The sequence below is a fragment of the Pantherophis guttatus genome, chromosome 2 (assembly GCF_059756535.1).
Source record: "Pantherophis guttatus breed Tessera chromosome 2, ASM5975653v1, whole genome shotgun sequence".
NCBI lineage: Eukaryota > Metazoa > Chordata > Lepidosauria > Squamata > Colubridae > Pantherophis > Pantherophis guttatus.
Window position 1 is genome coordinate 104,894,027 of NC_142064.1, and position 19,415 is coordinate 104,913,441.

Below are 19,415 nucleotides of genomic sequence, written 5' to 3' on the forward strand. Positions count from 1 at the left end.
ATGACTACTTTAAATGCCTGCAAATCCACCACTTAATGCAACCTTGGAGGATTGGACTAGAAGCAGGGCCGGATTTTCCTATAGGCTAACTAGGCTTCAGCCTAGGGCCTCAAGATCAAGAGGGGCCTACATTCAAATTGTTAGCAAAATTAAAATTACACTTGCACTATAGGTGAAAGGGCCTCATAAGTGGAATAGCCTAGGGCCTCTTTTCATCTAAATCCGGCCCTGACTAGAAGACCTCCAAAGTCCCTTCCTGCTCTATGATTCTACCTCAGATTGAAGAAACAGCTACTAAATTGGGGAACTCCTCCATCTCGGGAGAGGCATCATGCAACAGAAGCAGCCTCTCTTTATTCAATTTATATTGAAATAGAAATTGTCTTTTCCCTTCCCACAGAGGAGTAACTGTCATTGATAGGATTCCCTCAAAGGCAAATACATCTTAAAGGACGTCAGCAACCTGAAAGAATATGCCCAGGACCCCAGTCTCATTAATAATACTCATTAGCTCAGTGGCTAAGACGCTGAGCTTGTCGATCAAAAGGTCGGCAGTTTAGTGGTTTGAATCCCTAGTGCTGCGTAATGGGATGAGCTCCCGTTACTTGTCCCAGTTTCTGCCAACCTAGCAGTTCGAAAGCATGTAAAAATGCAAGTAGAAAAATAGGGACCACCTTTGGTGGGAAGGTAACAGTTCCATGTGCCTTTGGCGTTTAGTCATGCCGGCCACATGACCACGGAGACGTCTTCAGACAGCGCTGGCTCTTTGGCTTTGAAACGGAGATGAGCACCGCCGCCTAGAATCGGGAACAACTAGCACATATATGCAAGGGGAACTTTTACCTTTACCTTATTTTCTTACCACCATTGACGAGTTGCCACCCCTTCTCCAAAACACAAATCAAAGGCATTGCAGGTAAACCAGTTGTGACTGGGATTGCTATTGTGTGTGTTTGTAAAACAAAATGTCACATGACTGCACCAACTTGCAACAGCAACTCCCCATTGCAGTTGTAAACCAAGAATCGTTGTTTACCATACACCCAGGTCAAGCCAAGCCATTCTTTGTCATCCAGCCACAAGCCTTGGTAAGATTTCTGAAGGTTCCACAAACGGAGGGTGGCCAAAGAGGCAGAGATGAAGGGAGATAAGCAGGTGTGGGAACTTGTAGCACCCCTGCAGTTGTAAGTACATGTGGGCTACTAAGCTCTGGAATTTTGATAATGTGTCCAGTGGCCAGAACTTTGGTCACAGGTTGTAAATTCCTTCATAAAGCATCATAACTTGGGTCACTGAACAAATGTCATAAATTGAGGATTACCTCTAGGTCTTTTGCACTCATTTAAAAATGTATTTGGTGGAAGCCTTTCAAAGTGATGGCTATTGTGGGTAGAAACAATCTGATCCACTTTGCATCAGCCTTTATTATTTTTACAAACAACTCAAGGTGAACATATCCAACACATGATTCTCCTATTTCCTCACAACAATCCTGTGAGGTGGGCTGGGCTGAGAGTCACCCAGTCACCCAAGCTGGCTTTCATGGCTAAGGCAGGACTTGAACTCTTGGTCTCTTGTTTTCTAGCCTGGGGCCTTAATCACTAGACTAGACCAAACTGGCTCCATCCACTTTGCAGTCTCCTTGCTGGGGAAACTAGAGGCTGCTCATGATCCACCTTGGTTAAAGGATCAAAAGCTTTTCCTGGATTCTCTTCCCAAAGTTCACTAGCAGCCTTTCTGCTCGCCTAGCAGGGCTCTTAACCTCACCTGGTCCAAATACTCTTCCTTTCTTTTCCCCTCTGCCTTGCCTTCTCCAAATCTGTCATTCAATCCCCTCCATGTTCCTGTCTTAGCTTTTTCCTTCCTTTTCCTTCCTGGCTTCCTTTCCTCCACTCAAACTCTTCCCTACCACTGAGCCTTTAGCACTATCTCTACTAGAATCCAGAGGGCAGGAGTAGAAGGAACTTTCTATCCTGGCTGCCACATACATCTCCAAATATTCCTTTTCTTCTATCTTGCCAACTAGCTTTTTAGCTGAGCAATTTTAAGCTGCCTTCTGCCAACCTGGGTTGATTTCTTCTTTTTTCCTGGGTTTTTCTATTTTACTGTCTTTTGCCCCACTATTACCTTAAACAAAATGAAGTTGAATTCCTAAAAGAGTGATTGAGATAATATCTGAAATGTATAGTACCAGTCTTTGGAGCTAAGCCCAGTGCCCAACTAATTCCATTTTACAACGGCTTTTAAGAAATTTAACTTATGACAAGATTTCTTTGAAATAAAAATTATCCCTAAAAGTCCATTTCCTGTAGCCGTTTGAAATCGTGTATTTTCAGCCTCTCTTCAATCTCCTTTGTGGCATGCCCTGGTTCTCACATGCCTTCAAGATCGGCTGCATGTGCTAAATGAGCTATTTTTCCTAACCGGCTTGCCTAAACAAGAACCTTGAAGCTTCAAAATAACTTTGCATCCCAAGAAAGCTGCCCCGAGAAAAAGACCGGCTGCAGGTGTTGGTTTTCACCTCCAAACGCGGTTCACCTCCAACTGCTGTTGCTTTTTAAAATCAGTCTCAAGCACTACGTGACGAGGTCAAGATCTCTAACCATCTGCACCCCGGCGCTCTCGGCCAACTGAACCAGGAGCAGCCAAACGCGCAGCGCAACAAACGCCCCGCGACTTCCGGCCCGGCTCGGGGATCCCGCGGAAGCCTGCCCGTGGCGCGGAGAAGGAGCAGGAGGGGATGGGCCTGCCTCCGTCACGCCTTCCAATTGGCTGCGTTGAGACCTTCCAACATGGCAGCGCCCGGCTCGCCTCTAAATTGCGAGGACTTCGCTGAGTTTCAGGTACGGAGACGAAAGTGAGGCTGGTGGAGCCCTGCGGGGAGGTGCCCGGGACGTTCCACCACCACCACCACCCGCGCGCGGTCGGCTGGCACGCGCTGATTCGCCTCCCGATCCGGAGCTGCTGCTCCTCCTCGCTCACCGGGAGTACCTTTGCTCGCGCCGTAGAGGGGGAGCGGGACGGGCGGGGACAGCAACGTGGAGCAGACTTCGAGAGATTCTCCACGCGTGGGGAGGGGAGGAGAACAGAAGGGTCGTTTTGGGGGGGCTTGAAGGAGAGCCAGGTTCCTGGATGCTATAAAATGTTTCCTTTGCCCACCACACCCGACAGCCGTGCACGTGCGTGGAGGGAGGGATGCCTACCTGGGTGTAATAGTGTATTCGAGGTTTTAGAAACGCTGTTTCTGGTAATTTTCTCTAAAATAGATCGGCATTACTGCATTGCAGGAAGGAAGAGATGAGAGGGTGAACGGTTTGCCTCTCCGAAGGACCTTGGGGATCTCTATTAAAAAGTTGAATGTCAGTCAGTCTTCCTTTGTCCCGCGAAAAGGCGAGGGTCAAATGGCAGATAATAGGAGGTGGGAGCTGAGAGACTATCGGCAAAGAGGGAAAAAGTTAATTTACACATTTCTTCTTCTGTTATATTAATTTCTGTAATTCTTATGCTATCTTCAATATGTTTTTTTAAAAATATTGCAAAGGCATAGAAAATGTAATCTTGTTATTTTCATTCTGTTATTTTAATCATTTTGAAAGGGAGAAAAATGTACAGAAGAAACTCTGGGTTAGGGCTTCTGCAGTTAGAACTGCAGCCACTTGTTATAGTTATGGAACATGGAAGACTTCCCCAGAAGAGACAGGACTCATGTTACTCTTGAACATGGGAGGTTAGGTTTAGGGCAGGGGTCTGCAACTTTAAATATTCAAAGAGCCATTTGGACTCGTTTCCCACAGAAAAGAAAACACCAGGAACCACAAAACCCTTCCCATGTCTGACTATTTCTTGAGTGGTCACAAAACTAGCATATGTAGTTGAATTAAGCATTCTGTTTTCTTCTGAAACTTTTCTAGGATTTATCCATGGTTGGCTATGGGGGTTGAAAAGTTCAATAAATCGCATGCCTGTGGGTGTCACACATTGGCGGTTGTGACACATTTTGAGTGACAGGAAGCTGCAGCAGAGGGGTGAAAGAGACACATGCGGCTCCAGAGCCACAAGTTGCTGACTCCTGGTTTAGAGTTAGAATAGCTTCCCCAGAATGAAATTGGGTTGCAACAGGAATTGTGGTCTCTTGAGGTAGAATAACAACATGAGGAAAATGACTTATCCTGGGAACAGACATCCTTTCTTTAGTACAAAGCAGGGGCGGGTTTCAAAACCTGTTGCTACCTGTTCGCTTGTGAGTGCATGTGCAGAACCGTCCGGGTGGGTGGGCAGAGCCTCCCCCACCGCTGCTACCGGTTTGCCCGAACCGGTAGCAACCCGCCACTGTTACAAAGCATTCCGATGCTGCTTCAACACAATACCACCGACTGTGAACAATCACTAAACAAGGTCTATCTATTGAGTGTAATGGGATAAAAAGGCAAGTAAGGAGAAAGATGGGAATTATGATAGTTGTAACCAGAATGACTAGGTTCTAATACTTTATTTTGTAGTCTAAAAGTTAATTGTATGAAGCATAGCAGAACAAACAGTTAACCCCCACAGTTGGGTTTACAGTTACTGCAATGGCAAAATACTGCATTAATTATAAATTCAGAATTGATCCTTGAACCAGTTCTGAGATGCTTTGAGATCCTTTAGTGTTTGCTTGTTTTCACCAGTTGAACAAGGGACAGCCCATCATCGGTGAAAGCACCCTAGTGGCAGTAGCAAAGTAATGTATCCCTTCAAGAGTACTATTTGTATAGGTGTATGGTAATTATTTTTCTTATTCCTGATTTGCATTATCAAAATTGACTGGATGAGATATCACCTTTTTGGAGAATTTCCCTTCTAGATTTTTATTTGTTTCTTGAATTTCAAGGTACCTGATTCAAAATGTCAGCTTACAATTTTTAAAAGAGTCCATATTTTTTTTAAAAAAAAATGAATATGGACTCAGCCATATAAAAAAGCAGCCTCTATGAGTCCAGGAGAGGTGGCACTGATCTTATTTGTGGCCAGAGACTCACTTCTGTGATAATAGGATGTGAATGCCTAAATATTATATCAGTGCATCCCAAACTTGGGTTGGATAAAAGTGGCTTTTTTTTTAAAAATTTTTTTAATTTGATTTATATGCCGCCCTTCTCCGAAGACTCAGGGCGGCTTACAATGTGCTCAGCACATTGGATAATGACAAATAAGCCCAATCACAACAGGGATATTTAGATTGACTTAGTGTTTTATCTACATTGGGTAAAAAGGACTTTCTGATAAGTGGTTTTGGTAATGAAGGAAAAAGTTTGGGAAGCACAGCATTATAGTGTCTTACAAAGAGAAGCTGTGTGTCATCCTGGTGATCCTGCTGCTGCTTAGTTGGATCCTTCTCCAGACTCCTTGACCTTGTATCTTAGCTGAAGTTGGAATCTCTTTGTGGGTTGGGCAGTTTACATCTTAAACCTTCTGACAGCAGACTGGGAACAGCCATGAAGCTCATACCCATCACAGCAACAGTGGACTAGTCTTAGATATGTAATCCAAAGCATGTAAGTGGACACACTCTAGTCTTTGTCTTTGCTTTGGAACTATGATAAGGATATGGAAGATATTGTATTGACTCTTGCCTTGGTGAGATCACTTTGTGGAAGTGAATCTAATCAAACATAGGCATACCTCAGGTTTGAGTTTACACTATGGTAGTAAAAGAGGCAAAGCAACATTATTTCTCCTCTCTTATTTCATCAGTAAGCTATCAGCCTGTGATTGTTAGGATGGCAAGAATGGCTAGATGCCTTCCTGGGCACTATGTAACTGCTGAAAATTTTTTTCAGAATATATAAAATAGAATTGCTGAGGTCTTCACTCCATAAGGGCAGAATTCAAGGTAGTGACCAAGACAGTTCTCCTAGGACTCCTTTTGACCCGTGTATACTAAGTCAAATTTTGTAGCATGGCCCCTATCACTTTTGGGGTTCTCTTCTGGCTCCTTTGGGGAAAGATGGGGGCATGAAAGAGGTAATGTGCCCTTCCTTAAGAGGTCATCTCTGGAAGCAACTGTTTGATAACTGTCACCCATTCTCCAAACTTCCCTTTTTAGGAAATGTCAACTAGGTGGTGTTGATTCATCTTCAAATTATCTTGAAGAAAGCAGATTATCTGGATTCTTTTCAACCAGATTCATCCCTCCTAAAATGTTTCCCCTGGAAGAAACTGCTGCTAGGGAGGAAGGCCAAGGCTCCCAAAAAAAAAATTCTCTGGGATGCTTTTGAAAGGCTTCTCCTGGAAGTGAAAATAGCTTCATTGATAATAGACTTCCAAACGCTAATTAAAATCAATTTATTTCAGAGGGCTTTGAAGTGAATTGTGACATTGTCAGGATTGTGTTTACAATTTTAATTTAATTTATCTTATGTTTCATTTATTGTGGTTTTATTGTATTTTGAAATAATTGTAAACCAATCAGGTGATGATTTATTGTAAATTCAATAAATGAGTAAAAGAGTGAGTATTATGAGAGTATTCCCATGTTCGGCTAAGGTAACATGAGGGTGGGGAAATCACTCTTACTTGGTGAGAGCTAAGTTAGGAAGACAGCACCTTCAACAAAAGCTAGGTTACTGTCATTGAATTTCTGCTTCAGGTGTGGTTGGATAGACAATATAAGTGATTGTTCATGGATTTTAAGTTATTCCCACCCTTTCCGAGAATGTTAGTATTAGAGCACATATGGAGAATGAGATGTCCCTGAAATGGAAAGGTAGAGGGAGGAAGCATCGTAAATAGAAAAAGACCATCAGCATAAGATAGTAGAAGGAGAAGGCATCAACAAGCAGATGATATAGATGGATGCAGATTGGGCATCATGTGTACTCTAATGACATTCATCTCTGTTTCTCCATAATACGTCCATGTTCAATCAGATTTATTTGTGAGAAAGCATGTCCACACAACATCCCGAACCACAAACTAGCCAATTAATTTACCCTATTGTGCTAGGTAAATAGCCAATGTAGATAATTTATAGTTCAATGCACTATACAAATTTATAAAACTGAATGATCATGGCTAAAATCATGATAAAATCATGGCTAGCTTAACCCTGAGAAATGTACTTTGTAAATACAATAATAGGATTGTAGGATTGGAAGGGAACTTGGAAGTCTTTTAGTGCAACTCCCAACTCTGGAGATGAATCCTCGGACCATCCCAGAAAAATTGCTTTCTTGTTTGAAAATCTCTGGTGATGGCATACCCATTACTCCAGGAGGTAATCCTTCAGTTGGAAGACGGCTATTGTGTCTCCACTTCTCTTTAAGCTAAATGTACTCAGTTTTTTTAACCATTCTTCACAGAATTTAGCCAAAAGCCCCTCACCATCTTTGTTACTTGTCTGTGGATTTTTTCCAATTCCTCGGCATCTTTCTTGTATTATGGAAAAAGGGTGGAACAAGATGTATTTCAGTTTGTTGAATTCCAGATTAAATATACTTGTAAAATAGGAAGTTATTGTAGGCATTAAAACATAATCCCACAACTTGACTTGCTATTCTTTTTGTAGAAGGAATCAAATGACCTGTCCAGTAAAAAGCATCACAAAATTTTCAAATTTGGACAATCATTTTTGTTGACCATGGCTTTTGATCAGGGGATTCCTGCCCTGGACAAAGTTTGGACTAGAAGACTTCTAGAGTTCCTTTCAATCTTATGATCTACTAGCTGAATACCCGTGCTCCGCTATAAAACTATGCGATCGGCCTTGATAAATCGATACTTACAGCTTGCAAATTAATGAGTAGTTACGATCGGCCTCTCCTCTCCCTTTCTCTCCCTCAGGCTTGCCCCACAGAAGCCTCCCCTATCCTATTCACTTCTCTCCCTTAGGCTTGCCCCACAGAAGCCTCCTCTATCCTATCCCCTTCTCTCCCTCAGCCTTGGCCCACAGAAGCCTCCCCTATCCTATCCCCTTCTCTCCCTCAGCCTTGGCCCACAGAAGCCTTCCCTATCCTATCCCCTTCTCTCCCTCATCCTTGCCCCACAGAAGCCTCCCCTATCTTATTCCCTTCTCTCCTTCAGGCTTGCCCCACAGAAGCCTCCCCTATCCTATTCACTTCTCTCCCTTAGGCTTGCCCCACAGAAGCCTCTCCTGTCCTAACCCCTACTGTCCCTCAGGGTTGTCGCACAGAAGCCTATCCTATCCTGTTCTCTCCAGAGTTATTTTCATGTTGGGAGGGGGAGGAGAACGTCTAACTAATTAGCATCAGAGCGTGTTAATAATATAAGAAATACTAATGATCTGATGGTCATTTTGAAAAATCCTTTCTTAGCGAGCACCGAGAAGCCAAGAGGAATATAGGTGCCAAATTTCAAGTTTGTAGGCTTTACGGTTCTGGAGTTTTTGTGATCGCGGCATGAGTGGTTTTCGCTTTTATATATATAGATTATAGTAATCTGGCACAACCAACATATAAAGTACTCTGCAAGTTTCTAGGAATTTTAAATATGTGGTTCAAAAATATATTACTTGATCTGGTTGCTAACATACTGTTTATTATTTAATTTTCCAACATTAAGTCTAAGTTTTTCCTCCCCTGCCCCCTCCCACCCAGGAATTGCTCAGGGTAACAAGAACAATTGATGACAGAATAGTCCATGAATTAAATACTACAGTTCCAACAGCTTCTTTCGCAGGAAAAGTTGATGCTAGGCAAACTTGTGAAGAACTTCATCATTCGGTAAATATATTTGCCCTTCCTCTTCATTTAACTTTTTTCATTTAAAACCTGATTTTGTTTTCACCAGGTGTTTGTGACTACATTGGCATCTTATAGTGCTATAGATCTGGGAGTGCCAACATCTAGGTGACCACTAGATGACAGCAAAGGTTGAGAGTTTTCTATAGTTCTTTGCTGCCATCTAGCTGTTTCTTGCAGTTCATATCTGCTGGCCTTTTTAATCATAAGTATATATTATTCCTTCATTGTTCTTGTCACCAATTTTCCTGCTTATGTCATATACAATAAAAGATACTTAATTCAAAAGAGAGAGACAGATCATTGTACTTCTTTCTTCTCCATAGTACCATATAATCTGTGGCAATGCTACTCCTTCCAAACTCCCTATTGTTTGTGTGGTTTTTTTTAAACTCTGCCAATTTAATTTGTATCCTGCTTTTAATTATTTAAGTACATTTATATCCAAAAATATATAAAGATAACTATATTTCTTTTTGTCTTATTTTAATCAAAACAGGTCTTATAAAGTTAGTCGTATTATGTTGTATAGTTAAGTTGCTAATGTTAAGTGTATTTGACACTAAGAAAATAGAGAAATATATATATATATTATCAGCCTAAATCAATCCACCACATTGATCCACTGTGGCTTGATATTTTTTATTTCCCAGGCTTGGGCCAAGAGAGACTGACTGGCTCAAAGTCACCCAATGGCTCTCATTCCTAATGGAGATCTAAAACCTGAGTCTCCCCAATGCTATTTTCGCATTTTAACTACTACCCCAACCACATACTAGTTTTTATATAAATTGGCACCTGCACTACAAATAGCAATTATTATTTTCAGCCTCAAATAAATTATTACTTTTGTACAGATATGGAATGTGTCCAGAGAAAAATAGCTTTGACAATTTTGTAGCTCCACAGCCTCAGCTCAGATTTAGATCAATTAATATTAGAGCCAGAAAGGGCTTTAAAACCACCAATTAATTGTATTGATTTTGGTGCATAAGGCTCAGATTTAACAGTACATGCAGTAGACCTAATCTATATTGGTTTTCCATATTGCACAGGCCAAGAGGGTTTTGTGCCCCAAATTAAACCATAAAAGAAAAGGCAGGTTGTTATGTTTTCCAACAGAAAAGACTTAACCAAAATTCTTTTGCTCCTCATATGTCTACTTGGAAATCAGTAAAGACTCATGATTCATTTTAAAAATCCTTGAAGAAAATTATTTCATTGTAAAAATATACAAAGCAGGGTGGATAAAAATCAATGATTTTTTTAAAAAAAATAAAAAAAATCAGATTTTTTTTATTTAAATCGGATTTTTTTGATTTTTATCGAATTTATTTTAATAAAAAACTTTTGGGGTAAAAATCTATCGTAAGATAGTTTTCTATTTAAGATACATAAATAATTTAGTTTATTCAGCATGAAATGGAGCTTAGTTATGTAGCATGAGGCTGTATATTCTGCAACACTGGGACTATCGGTGAGTCAACAATGGGTCAAAGGAGTAGCAGAGATGACAGTTGCTCTTTAAAAATTATGATTTAAATCGAGTTGATTTAAATCAAGCCTTTTTACTAGTGATTTAAATCATGATTTAAATTGTGATTTAAATCAACTTGATTTAAATCAAATCCACCCTGATACAAAGCAAACAAAACAAATATTTATAGTGGACTTGCCACAAGGGAATGGTCCAACCACAATAAAAAGTAACAAGTAAAAACCAACAACAGTGCTATGCATGCTACTTATACTCTCGAGTAGAAGCCAACGTATAAATCTAATAGTAAATGAAATATTCCTATTGAATATATATATATATATTCAATAAACCTATTGAAGTACCATATTTTCCGGCGTATAAGACGACTGTGTGTATAAGACGAATTTTCCTGTTAAAATATAGGGTTTGGGCTATACTCGCCATATAAGACTACCCCTCTTCCAACGCACACCAAATAAAAATTAAAAAACATCAACTAGCTCACCCACAATGTAAAAGCAGCTGTGCTAGACCCAATATGGCCCCTGAAACAAGCAGAAACCTCACACAGCCACAAAAAGCCCAAAAAAACAACTTTCACACTTTACACACACACAACACAACTGGCTCACCCACAATGTAAAAGCAGCTGTGCTAGACCCAAAATGGCCCCTGCAACAAGCAGGAAACTCACACAGCCAGAAAAAGCCCAAAAAACCAACTTTCATACTTTACACACACACAACACAACACAACTGGCTCACCCACAATGTAAAAGCAGCTGTGCTAGACCCAAAATGGCCCCTGCAACAAGCAGGAAACTCACACAGCCACAAAAAGCCCCCAAAAACAACTTTCACACTTTACACACACAAAATTCCACATACAGCTTTGTGAGATTTTGTGTGTTTGTGTAGTTAGAGTGAAACACTACAAAAACACACTAAATCTCAGAAAGCTGCACAAATATTATTTTATTTTATTTTTATATAAAAACAGATAAATTTAAAACTTCCTAAACTTTAAATGGCTAGGTCTAAAAAAGAACAACTAAAAAAACCCCAATTAACTATTTTTTTTAAAGATCCCAAAGGGGAAAAAAACTTACCCAATAGAACAGAGGTCTGTAACCTTGGCAACTTTAAGACTTGTAGACTTCAACTCCCAGAATTCCTCAGCCAGCTTTGTTTTGCTGGCTGAGGAATTCTGGGAGTTGAAGTCCACAACTCCCTGCCTGCTTGATTGCAGGCAGGGAGTTGCTTGCTGATGGAATGGATTCAGGCAAGCAAAGCAAGGCAAAGTGAAGCAAGGCAAGCAGCTAAGGTAAGCAAGCTGGAGGGGGAAAACTTTTTTCTTTCTCCATGGCTCTGGCGATCCCAGCTGAGTTGCCTGATTAGCAGATCGTCAGAGCTTGGATCGCCAGAGCCATGTGAAAGGAGAAAAGTTTTTTCCTTCTCCATGGCTCTGGCGATCCCAGCGGAGTTGCCTGATTAGCAGATCGTCAGAGCTTGGATTGCCAGAGCCATTTAAGGCTCGTCAGAGCCTTTTGGGCTGTTCTGCCTGGTTACAGGAGAACGACACCCGGCGTATAAGACGACCCCCGACTTTTGAGAAGATTTTCATGTGTTAAAAAGTCATTTTATACGCCAGAAAATACGGTAAATTAATCTGAGAAACTGCCAACTCCTTATCTGTGACAAATTAGCCTGGATATATCAAGCTTTCTAATATCTTTGCAAGTCAATCTCAGATAATTGGGGTTGCACCAACATGCTATTCATTTTACATCATCACTATTTGGGTCAGGCCAAAGGAAATATTTATCTGGTACCTGAAGCTCTTAGAGTTTGGTTGGGACAAAATGGACTGAAGCTGAACCCAAACAAAATGGAGTTGATGTTTGTTTGGGAGATTTTTTGCCAGCTCCATTTATAACTCTGGATGGGGTGTTCCACTTGTTGAAGGAGCAATTATGCGATTGGGGTTTCTCCTGGATACCTCGCTACAACTAGATTAGGCAGGTGGAGGTCATGACCAGAGAGGTCCATTCATGCACATATTGCTCCACAATGTCATATAAAAGGCTGCTTTGAAGACTACGGGAAGCTGAAGTTTGTGCAAAATGTGGAGCTTGCAGTCATCACATCCACATAATGCCTGTGCTGTGAGCCCATCAGGTTCTGAATACATTAGTTGCCCATCGAGTTCTGAATACAAGTGCTGTCTAACACCCTAAATGGCTTGGCTCCTAAATATTTTTGGGGCCTCCTTCTCCAAGAAGAATCTGCATTATGGTGCATGCTCCCAACAAAATCCATTAACGGTTTTCCATCACTAAAACATTAAAGGCAGCTCAGGCTCACAAACATGTTTTTTGTTGCAAACCCAATGTTACGGAATAGCTCCTGAGATCAAATCGGTACACATCCTAATTGCCCTCCGTAAGCAGGAAAGGTAGCTTTTCCAGAGAGTATTTGGGGAGGGATGAGGAGGTTAATGTATTGTTTTATTATTATTGTATAGTTTTATTGTTGTAGACTGCCAACTGCCAATACAGATTACAGCTGAATATTATAAACATTGAAAACAATATATTTTAACACCAATATTTATCAATAAATAGACCTACAATCAGTAGATCCTGATTTAGTTTAAAAAAGGTGTTTTGAAACTTGTGAGAGTACAAATATACCAACTTTCTGCAACCCTTTAAAACTGCCTTTCTTTTCCCTGGATTGGGCAGCAACTAAGAAGGCAGCAGCATCCTGTTAATCAGGACAATGGGCATCATGTTGACTTTCTTTTAAGTACAGTATATTGATATAAGCTCCATTAAGAGGCACTGGCAGAATACCAGAGTTAATAACATTCTAGTAGAAATTTAAATAAAATATCCATATTTCCATTATATCCTTTTTCTTTATATTATTTAGTCTTGCTATTTCTCCAAATATAATCAATTACATGCTTACGTTTTCTGCCTAATTTTATTTTGTTAAAATGGAGCTGAAGTTCTTGAATTTTGCACGTTTATATCTATGGCATCTTATATGCTTTATTGTAGTCCAACCATATTGCTTTTATAATGAGGAACCACTATTCTATCACCTGATTCTCCAGATTACCAAAGCTTTGCCATAAACATGTTGATGCAAGTTTACTTTAGTGGAATGTAATACATGCTGTTTATACATGCCACTTTGCCAATCTTGATTCTGGAAAAGGATCCATAGCCTATTTCAGGGGCGTCACGCTGTCGTCATGTGATGTATCATGACTTTTTTCTCCTTTGCTAAAATGGGGGTGGGCGTGGCCAGCGCGGAACACATCTAGGCCGCAGACCGTGAGTTTGATGCCCCTGTCCTATTGGGACAATGGAAATTTTATCTTTTGTGTTTGCTTTCCTCAAAATGCCCTTTCATTTTCCAGCAGGCATAATAGGAAATAAATTAACCTTCACATATATAATTTGCACATATCCTGTTCAATAATTTGACAGTGCTTTGTTTATCTCCAAATATTTTTGAAGCAAAATAGCTATTTCCTCTTTGAAATTATTGGAATTTAGCCAGCAAAATGTCAATATTTTTACTTACAGAGGAATTCTCCAGTTACTAACAAAGCCCTACTGGGATGTACTCAAAATATTGCAATTGTATGTTACATTCCATGGAAAGTATTTTTGTTTTGTCCTGCATAATTGTCCTTCAAAAATTGATTCGTGAGATTTGGTAAGCTTGCTATTAAGTTGTTATATAGCAGTATTCAGAAGCTGTTCATCTGGAATCTAAATGGAAGATATTTGGTTGTCATTATATTGACAAATGCTTGGAAGATAACCATCAAATCTTCAATTCCTTTAAATTCATGAGTTGTATTTTATTTACTTGTATAAGAAAGATGACACTTTCATCATCTCCATTGGTACATAAAAGGAGGGAAAATGATGACCAAGAGAATGGAGGTTTCCTCTTGTTTTCAGTGCCTGCCTGTTTAAGGTAACTAAACACAGCATTAGTTATTTGTCAAGTAGATCTACATAAATAAAAATACTTATCTATTTCATAGGCCTTGAAATAGGAAAAAGTTTGAACAGAGAGCATTGCAACCGAGTGTGCAGACAACTCAGAGTTTAAATAAAGCTCGTTTAGGACCCTTGCCACACACACCCTTTTTTTTTTAAAGAAAGTGAATGTAAGTGGTTGCTAATTTCTGTATTTTTAAGTGACAAGGATTTTTCTGCTAACCACTTATTTAACAGCTACAGTATCTGGGTGAGCTAGGAATAAAAAGTGCTAAGAATAATAAGAAGCTCTTCTGTGTCCATTACATGTGCATGGAAAGTGGTAATTTTATTAAAACCACCTCAATTTCTGCTTTTATTTTACTTAACATTTAACTCATTATTGGACTGCTTGCTTATCTGTTTTTCTTTGTTTATATTTACTGTCTATTTAGTTGAAAGAAGCTCATGAAAGTAGGGAGAGAATAATCAAAAGCTGTATTGCCCAAACTTCTAATGTAGTAAAACTTCTGCAGGAAGAGAGGAAGAAATCTCCAGATGACATAACACTACTAAAACAACTCAGGAAAGAGCAGACAAAAGTAAGTAGCAGAATTTGTTTGCTTTAAGTTCTATTATATAAAATATGATTGAAAATTGACTGTTCCAGTGGCACAGGAAAGTAAAATATGCAAAATTACAAAAATAGTTCTGTGATTTGACATTATAATCATCCTAATGCTGGAAAAGGACCAGTTCTCTCTAACAAATGTATCTGTCATTAGATATTCTTCTATGCCCATGTTTCATCATTCAGGAAACAGATAGAAATAGAAATCATGAATTGACAAACTGGCTGTTCCCCTAAAATAAGACCCACCCAAAAAATAAGCCCTAGCCTGATTTTATAACATGCTCCTAATATAAGACCTAGCCCAAAAATAATCCCTAGTTAAGGTTGTCAGCAGCAGGGGGCGTGGTCAGCACCAGAGGCAGTGCAGGAGCCGGTGGTGTCCAGCAGCAGCCACAGCCTACACAGTGCAGGTGAGTTGATTACATGTCCAAGCAGCAGGCAAAGGCAGGGGGGAGGCACACGATCCAGATGCATCGCATGGGACATAGGTAAGCCAAGAGTCAGTGGGCCGGAGCAGGCAGGCAGCAATGGGAGGTTCATCTTCGAATGGTGACACTGACAGCAGACGGAGGCAGAGGTGCAGGGGGGAAGGCAGGCGATCTTGACATGCTAGGTGGGCCATGGGAAAGCCGAGAGACACGAAGATGAGCCTCCAAGCCCACCCGCCAACTCTGTCCCACCGTGTTTTGGCTTGCCTTCTCTGTTGAGGCCATGAGCAAGCAAAACTGGGCCTCCCTTACATGACATCCCCCCCAAAATTAAGACATCCCCCAAAAAATAAGCCCTAGTGCTTATTTTGTAGCCCCCAAAAATATAAGACTGGGTCTTATTTTTGGGGAAACACGGTATTCATGTCTTGCTAAACACACATAATTAGGTCTTGTTTATGAAAACTTGTACAAACAGATGTTCTATTATTAATATAAATTAATAAATTATTAATGTTTGCTAGCTGAAGTCAAACAGAACTTGAAAGGAAAGCAAACATGAAATTTTAACCTATAAACCATTTTATACATCTAAATTTCTAAGCAGTCCTTGGGATGCTTATTTAGATATAGAAAAACAGGTAAATGGTTCAGACTCTTCCGTAATGATAGAAAAGATTGGAGATCCCATGTTCTATCAATTTTTTACATTTCTGTGATTTTAAAATGTACTGTATCCATTTCAGCTGCTCTCGGGTGGCTTCCCAAACATTTGGTATATTATTTACTGTTAAACAATCAGTACTGACAAAAAAAAAAAGGTTTCCTGAAAGAGAACAAACTGTGAAATCATTTTTTGTCCAGAAGAGAGCAGTACAGGGCAAGGCGACTATCATACTTCGAGCACTGTAACTGCAACTGTTAGCTAGAACCCTCAGTTTCTTCCTAAAGGGTTCCAAAGAGGTCAACTGGATAGAAAATAAGGCTCTACTATCTAGATACTTGCCATATGAATGTAATTTCAGGCATCAGAATCTGCAAATGTTTATAAGGCAAATTTGAAATGATGGAATTTAATATACATTGCTGTATTTCTGTCCATGTAATTGGGCTGACATTCTGGTCTTGATTCACTCATATTAAAATTAACTGCAATCATTACTAAAAAAAAATTTTTTTTAACAGTTAAATAGGAGGGAGGGGTTCTTTATTCAGAAACTTACGTTGAATAAAGAATTTGTCATTGTGGGGATTTACAGCATCTATATGACAACATCACGCAGGTAATCTAGTTATTTGTGTTATTGCATCTTTATGCCACTGAAATAAATTGATTTAAATGATGTAATTTGCATCATTTGCTTGATGACATCATTATGCAATTATTGCAAACCATGGCAAAATTAGGTCTGCTGCACATAAAATGTTGCATTAAAGTTGGTAAATCAAGATTTCACTGCATTGCAATTACCCATTCAAAAGTATATTCTCTGTTTTTGCAATTTTTGAGCTGGGGTAAAAAGAAAAAAGATTTTCTAATTTCTCACCAATATGGAATGTTAGCTTTAGCTTTGCTCTCTTCTAAATGTCTATAAAATGCTTACTTCTAATACTAATACAGCTGTTCCAGGCTGCGAGGATCACCACAGCACATCACCGTCCATCGCCGCCTCCGCTCATTGCGTTTTCGGCCTCCGCACGTTGCATTTTCAGGCTCCGCACGCCCCGCTTTTGGCCTTCGCGTGTCGCATTTTTGGCCGGTTCCATTGCCGCCGCCTGGAACAGGCCAGAAATGTGATGTGTGGAGGCCAAAACCGGGGCGCGTGGCGGCCGAAAGCTTGATGCGCAGAGGCTGAAAACTCGCGGAGGTGGCGATGGGCTGTGGCGATCCTCGCAGCCTGGAACAGCTTATTGGCGATATTCTGGGAGGCCAATCCAACCACCAATCAGCTGCTCATACTGAATCAGGCTGCAATAACATGCTGAAGTTTACCAGGCTGTTTGCTGTTTGCTGCAAGCACGCTAGCCAGATGAATACCGATGGATGCTAGTAGGCAGAGCAGAAATGTTTTTTCTGGTTTTCCTCCCCAAAAACGAATGTGCGATTTTGTACTCCAGAGCATCTTATACTCCAAAAAATACGGTATATTTTTAATATTGTTATCCAAATTTATACAATCTGTCTGCTCATGGTCAATCCCAACTGTTATGATAAGTCTCTAAAGCCTTTCTTCTTTTCTCTCTATTGTAGTTGAAATTAATGCAGTCAGAGTTAAATGTTGAAGAAGTGGTAAATGACAGAAGCTGGAAGGTAAGGAACAGTCCTAATTTGTGAATTTTTGTCATACCATATTAAGGCTCTGATTGAAAGCTAGGAAGAGAACTATAGTTCAAGTTAAATCCAAATATGAAAATCAAGTAGAAATATCTTACATCCAAAATAATGCATACAAGTAGTCTTCAATTGTAATGGAGCCCAGGACCTCCATCATAAATCATAACTCAAGACACCCATGAGACCAATCTGATTTTATATCCCTTTTTGCAGCAGTCATTAAGTGAACACTGCAATTGTTAAGCGAACACCACATTCATTAAGCAAATTAATGCATTCCTATGGGCATTTCTTGCCAGGAACCCGCTGAAAAGGTTGATTTCTGGCAAAAAAAAGTTGCAAATCCTGTCACATGACCACAGAACTGCAACTGTCCATAAAGATCATGTGATTGCTGTCATGTGACCACAAGGGTGATGCCATCAGAACTTTGGAACAGTTCTGTCATAAAAAACCTCTGTCTGCCATGTGTGGAAATATTTCAGCCAGTTATTTACTCCCTTTTATTCTGAAAGCTACAAACCTAGACAAGTAGATATAACTTTTTTCTGTTTTTCTGAGCACATACATTTGGCTCTGATTACTGCTTTGCAGCTAATTGAGTTTTTAGATATTTTGATCCATTTATATTTATATCAATCAACTTTCTGTTTTGCTATTTTAGATATTTAATGAACGCTGCAGAACTCATTATAAACCCCCAAAGACACAATAATGCAAATGCGGGGGAAGATTCCCCTGAAAGTGGTCTTCAGTAATGCAAATAAACTGGAAAAGAAACATGGAACAAAATGCATGGGACCTCTTGAAAAATGATACCCACGGGATCTATACAATGAGTGATTTTGCTAATAAAAGATAAACCAACTATTAATTTGTACAAGACATATGAGAAGAAAAAACATTAAAAAAATATTCAGATGGAATGTGATGTCACATACTTGACCTCTTTTGATACAGCAGCAAATGTACTTTACATTTATCCACTCTCATATATCTGGAGATTTTTACATATAAAACAACGTTGTACTCTGCTAATTGTGTACGTCCTTTTCAGACAGAGAAATATTGAGTGTAAACAAAACTTTATTCTAATTACCAACATTGTATAATCCTGGAATAATCACATTGTGGTGGCATGTTTCAGAGGTGTGAAAGCCCAGGGGTCATCCCCCCCCCCCAGGATTGGTCCGCAGCCCGTCAGGAACTAGGCCGCGCAAGTGAGCAAAGCCCCATCTGCACATGTGCGGGATCCAAGCAGCATGCAAAACCACGCCTCCCCAGTCCTCAGAAAAACTGCCCTCCACAGAACCAGTCCCTAGCACCCCTAGAAATTTTTGTTGATTTAAGTAAAGCATACACATAAAATTAGTAAGGTTGAATTTTGGAATGTTTTGCATGAATATGGACTTCATGTTTATTTTCTGAATGTGATAATAGTAGTATATGATCAAAGTAAAGTACTGTGAGAATAAATACAATACTTAGCAAAGGGTTCCACATTGATATATATGATATCCCCTTAGTCGTTTAATGTAACACCTAAGGGATGCTTGTAGAGACATTAGATACTATACAGTATGGTTTTGGATTGATTATGTGCCATTAAATTGATGTTGACAACATGGGAGTCTCTATGACTCATGGAAATCTTTCAGATCTTCCAATGGTGCACCCATCACCATTGTAACTGAGTCCATCCAACTGGCTGCTGGCCATCCTTTCCATTTCCAAGGATGGTTGTTTTACCTGTTTAATATTAGTTTCGTATTTTTTATATTTAATTTTATGTCTCCA

General features: G+C 39.8%; 1 protein-coding gene across 1 annotated transcript; it reads left to right on the forward strand.

The window, feature by feature from the left end:
* Window positions 1-2,691: 2,691 nt before the first annotated feature.
* MIX23 (mitochondrial matrix import factor 23) lies at window positions 2,692-18,544 on the forward strand. Its single transcript, XM_034411099.3, has 5 exons — window positions 2,692-2,843; window positions 8,595-8,720; window positions 14,677-14,823; window positions 17,535-17,594; window positions 18,283-18,544. Exons 1-5 carry the CDS (start codon window positions 2,793-2,795, stop codon window positions 18,331-18,333), a joined length of 435 nt encoding a protein of 144 aa, XP_034266990.1. The 5' UTR covers window positions 2,692-2,792; the 3' UTR covers window positions 18,334-18,544.
* Window positions 18,545-19,415: the final 871 nt, after the last annotated feature.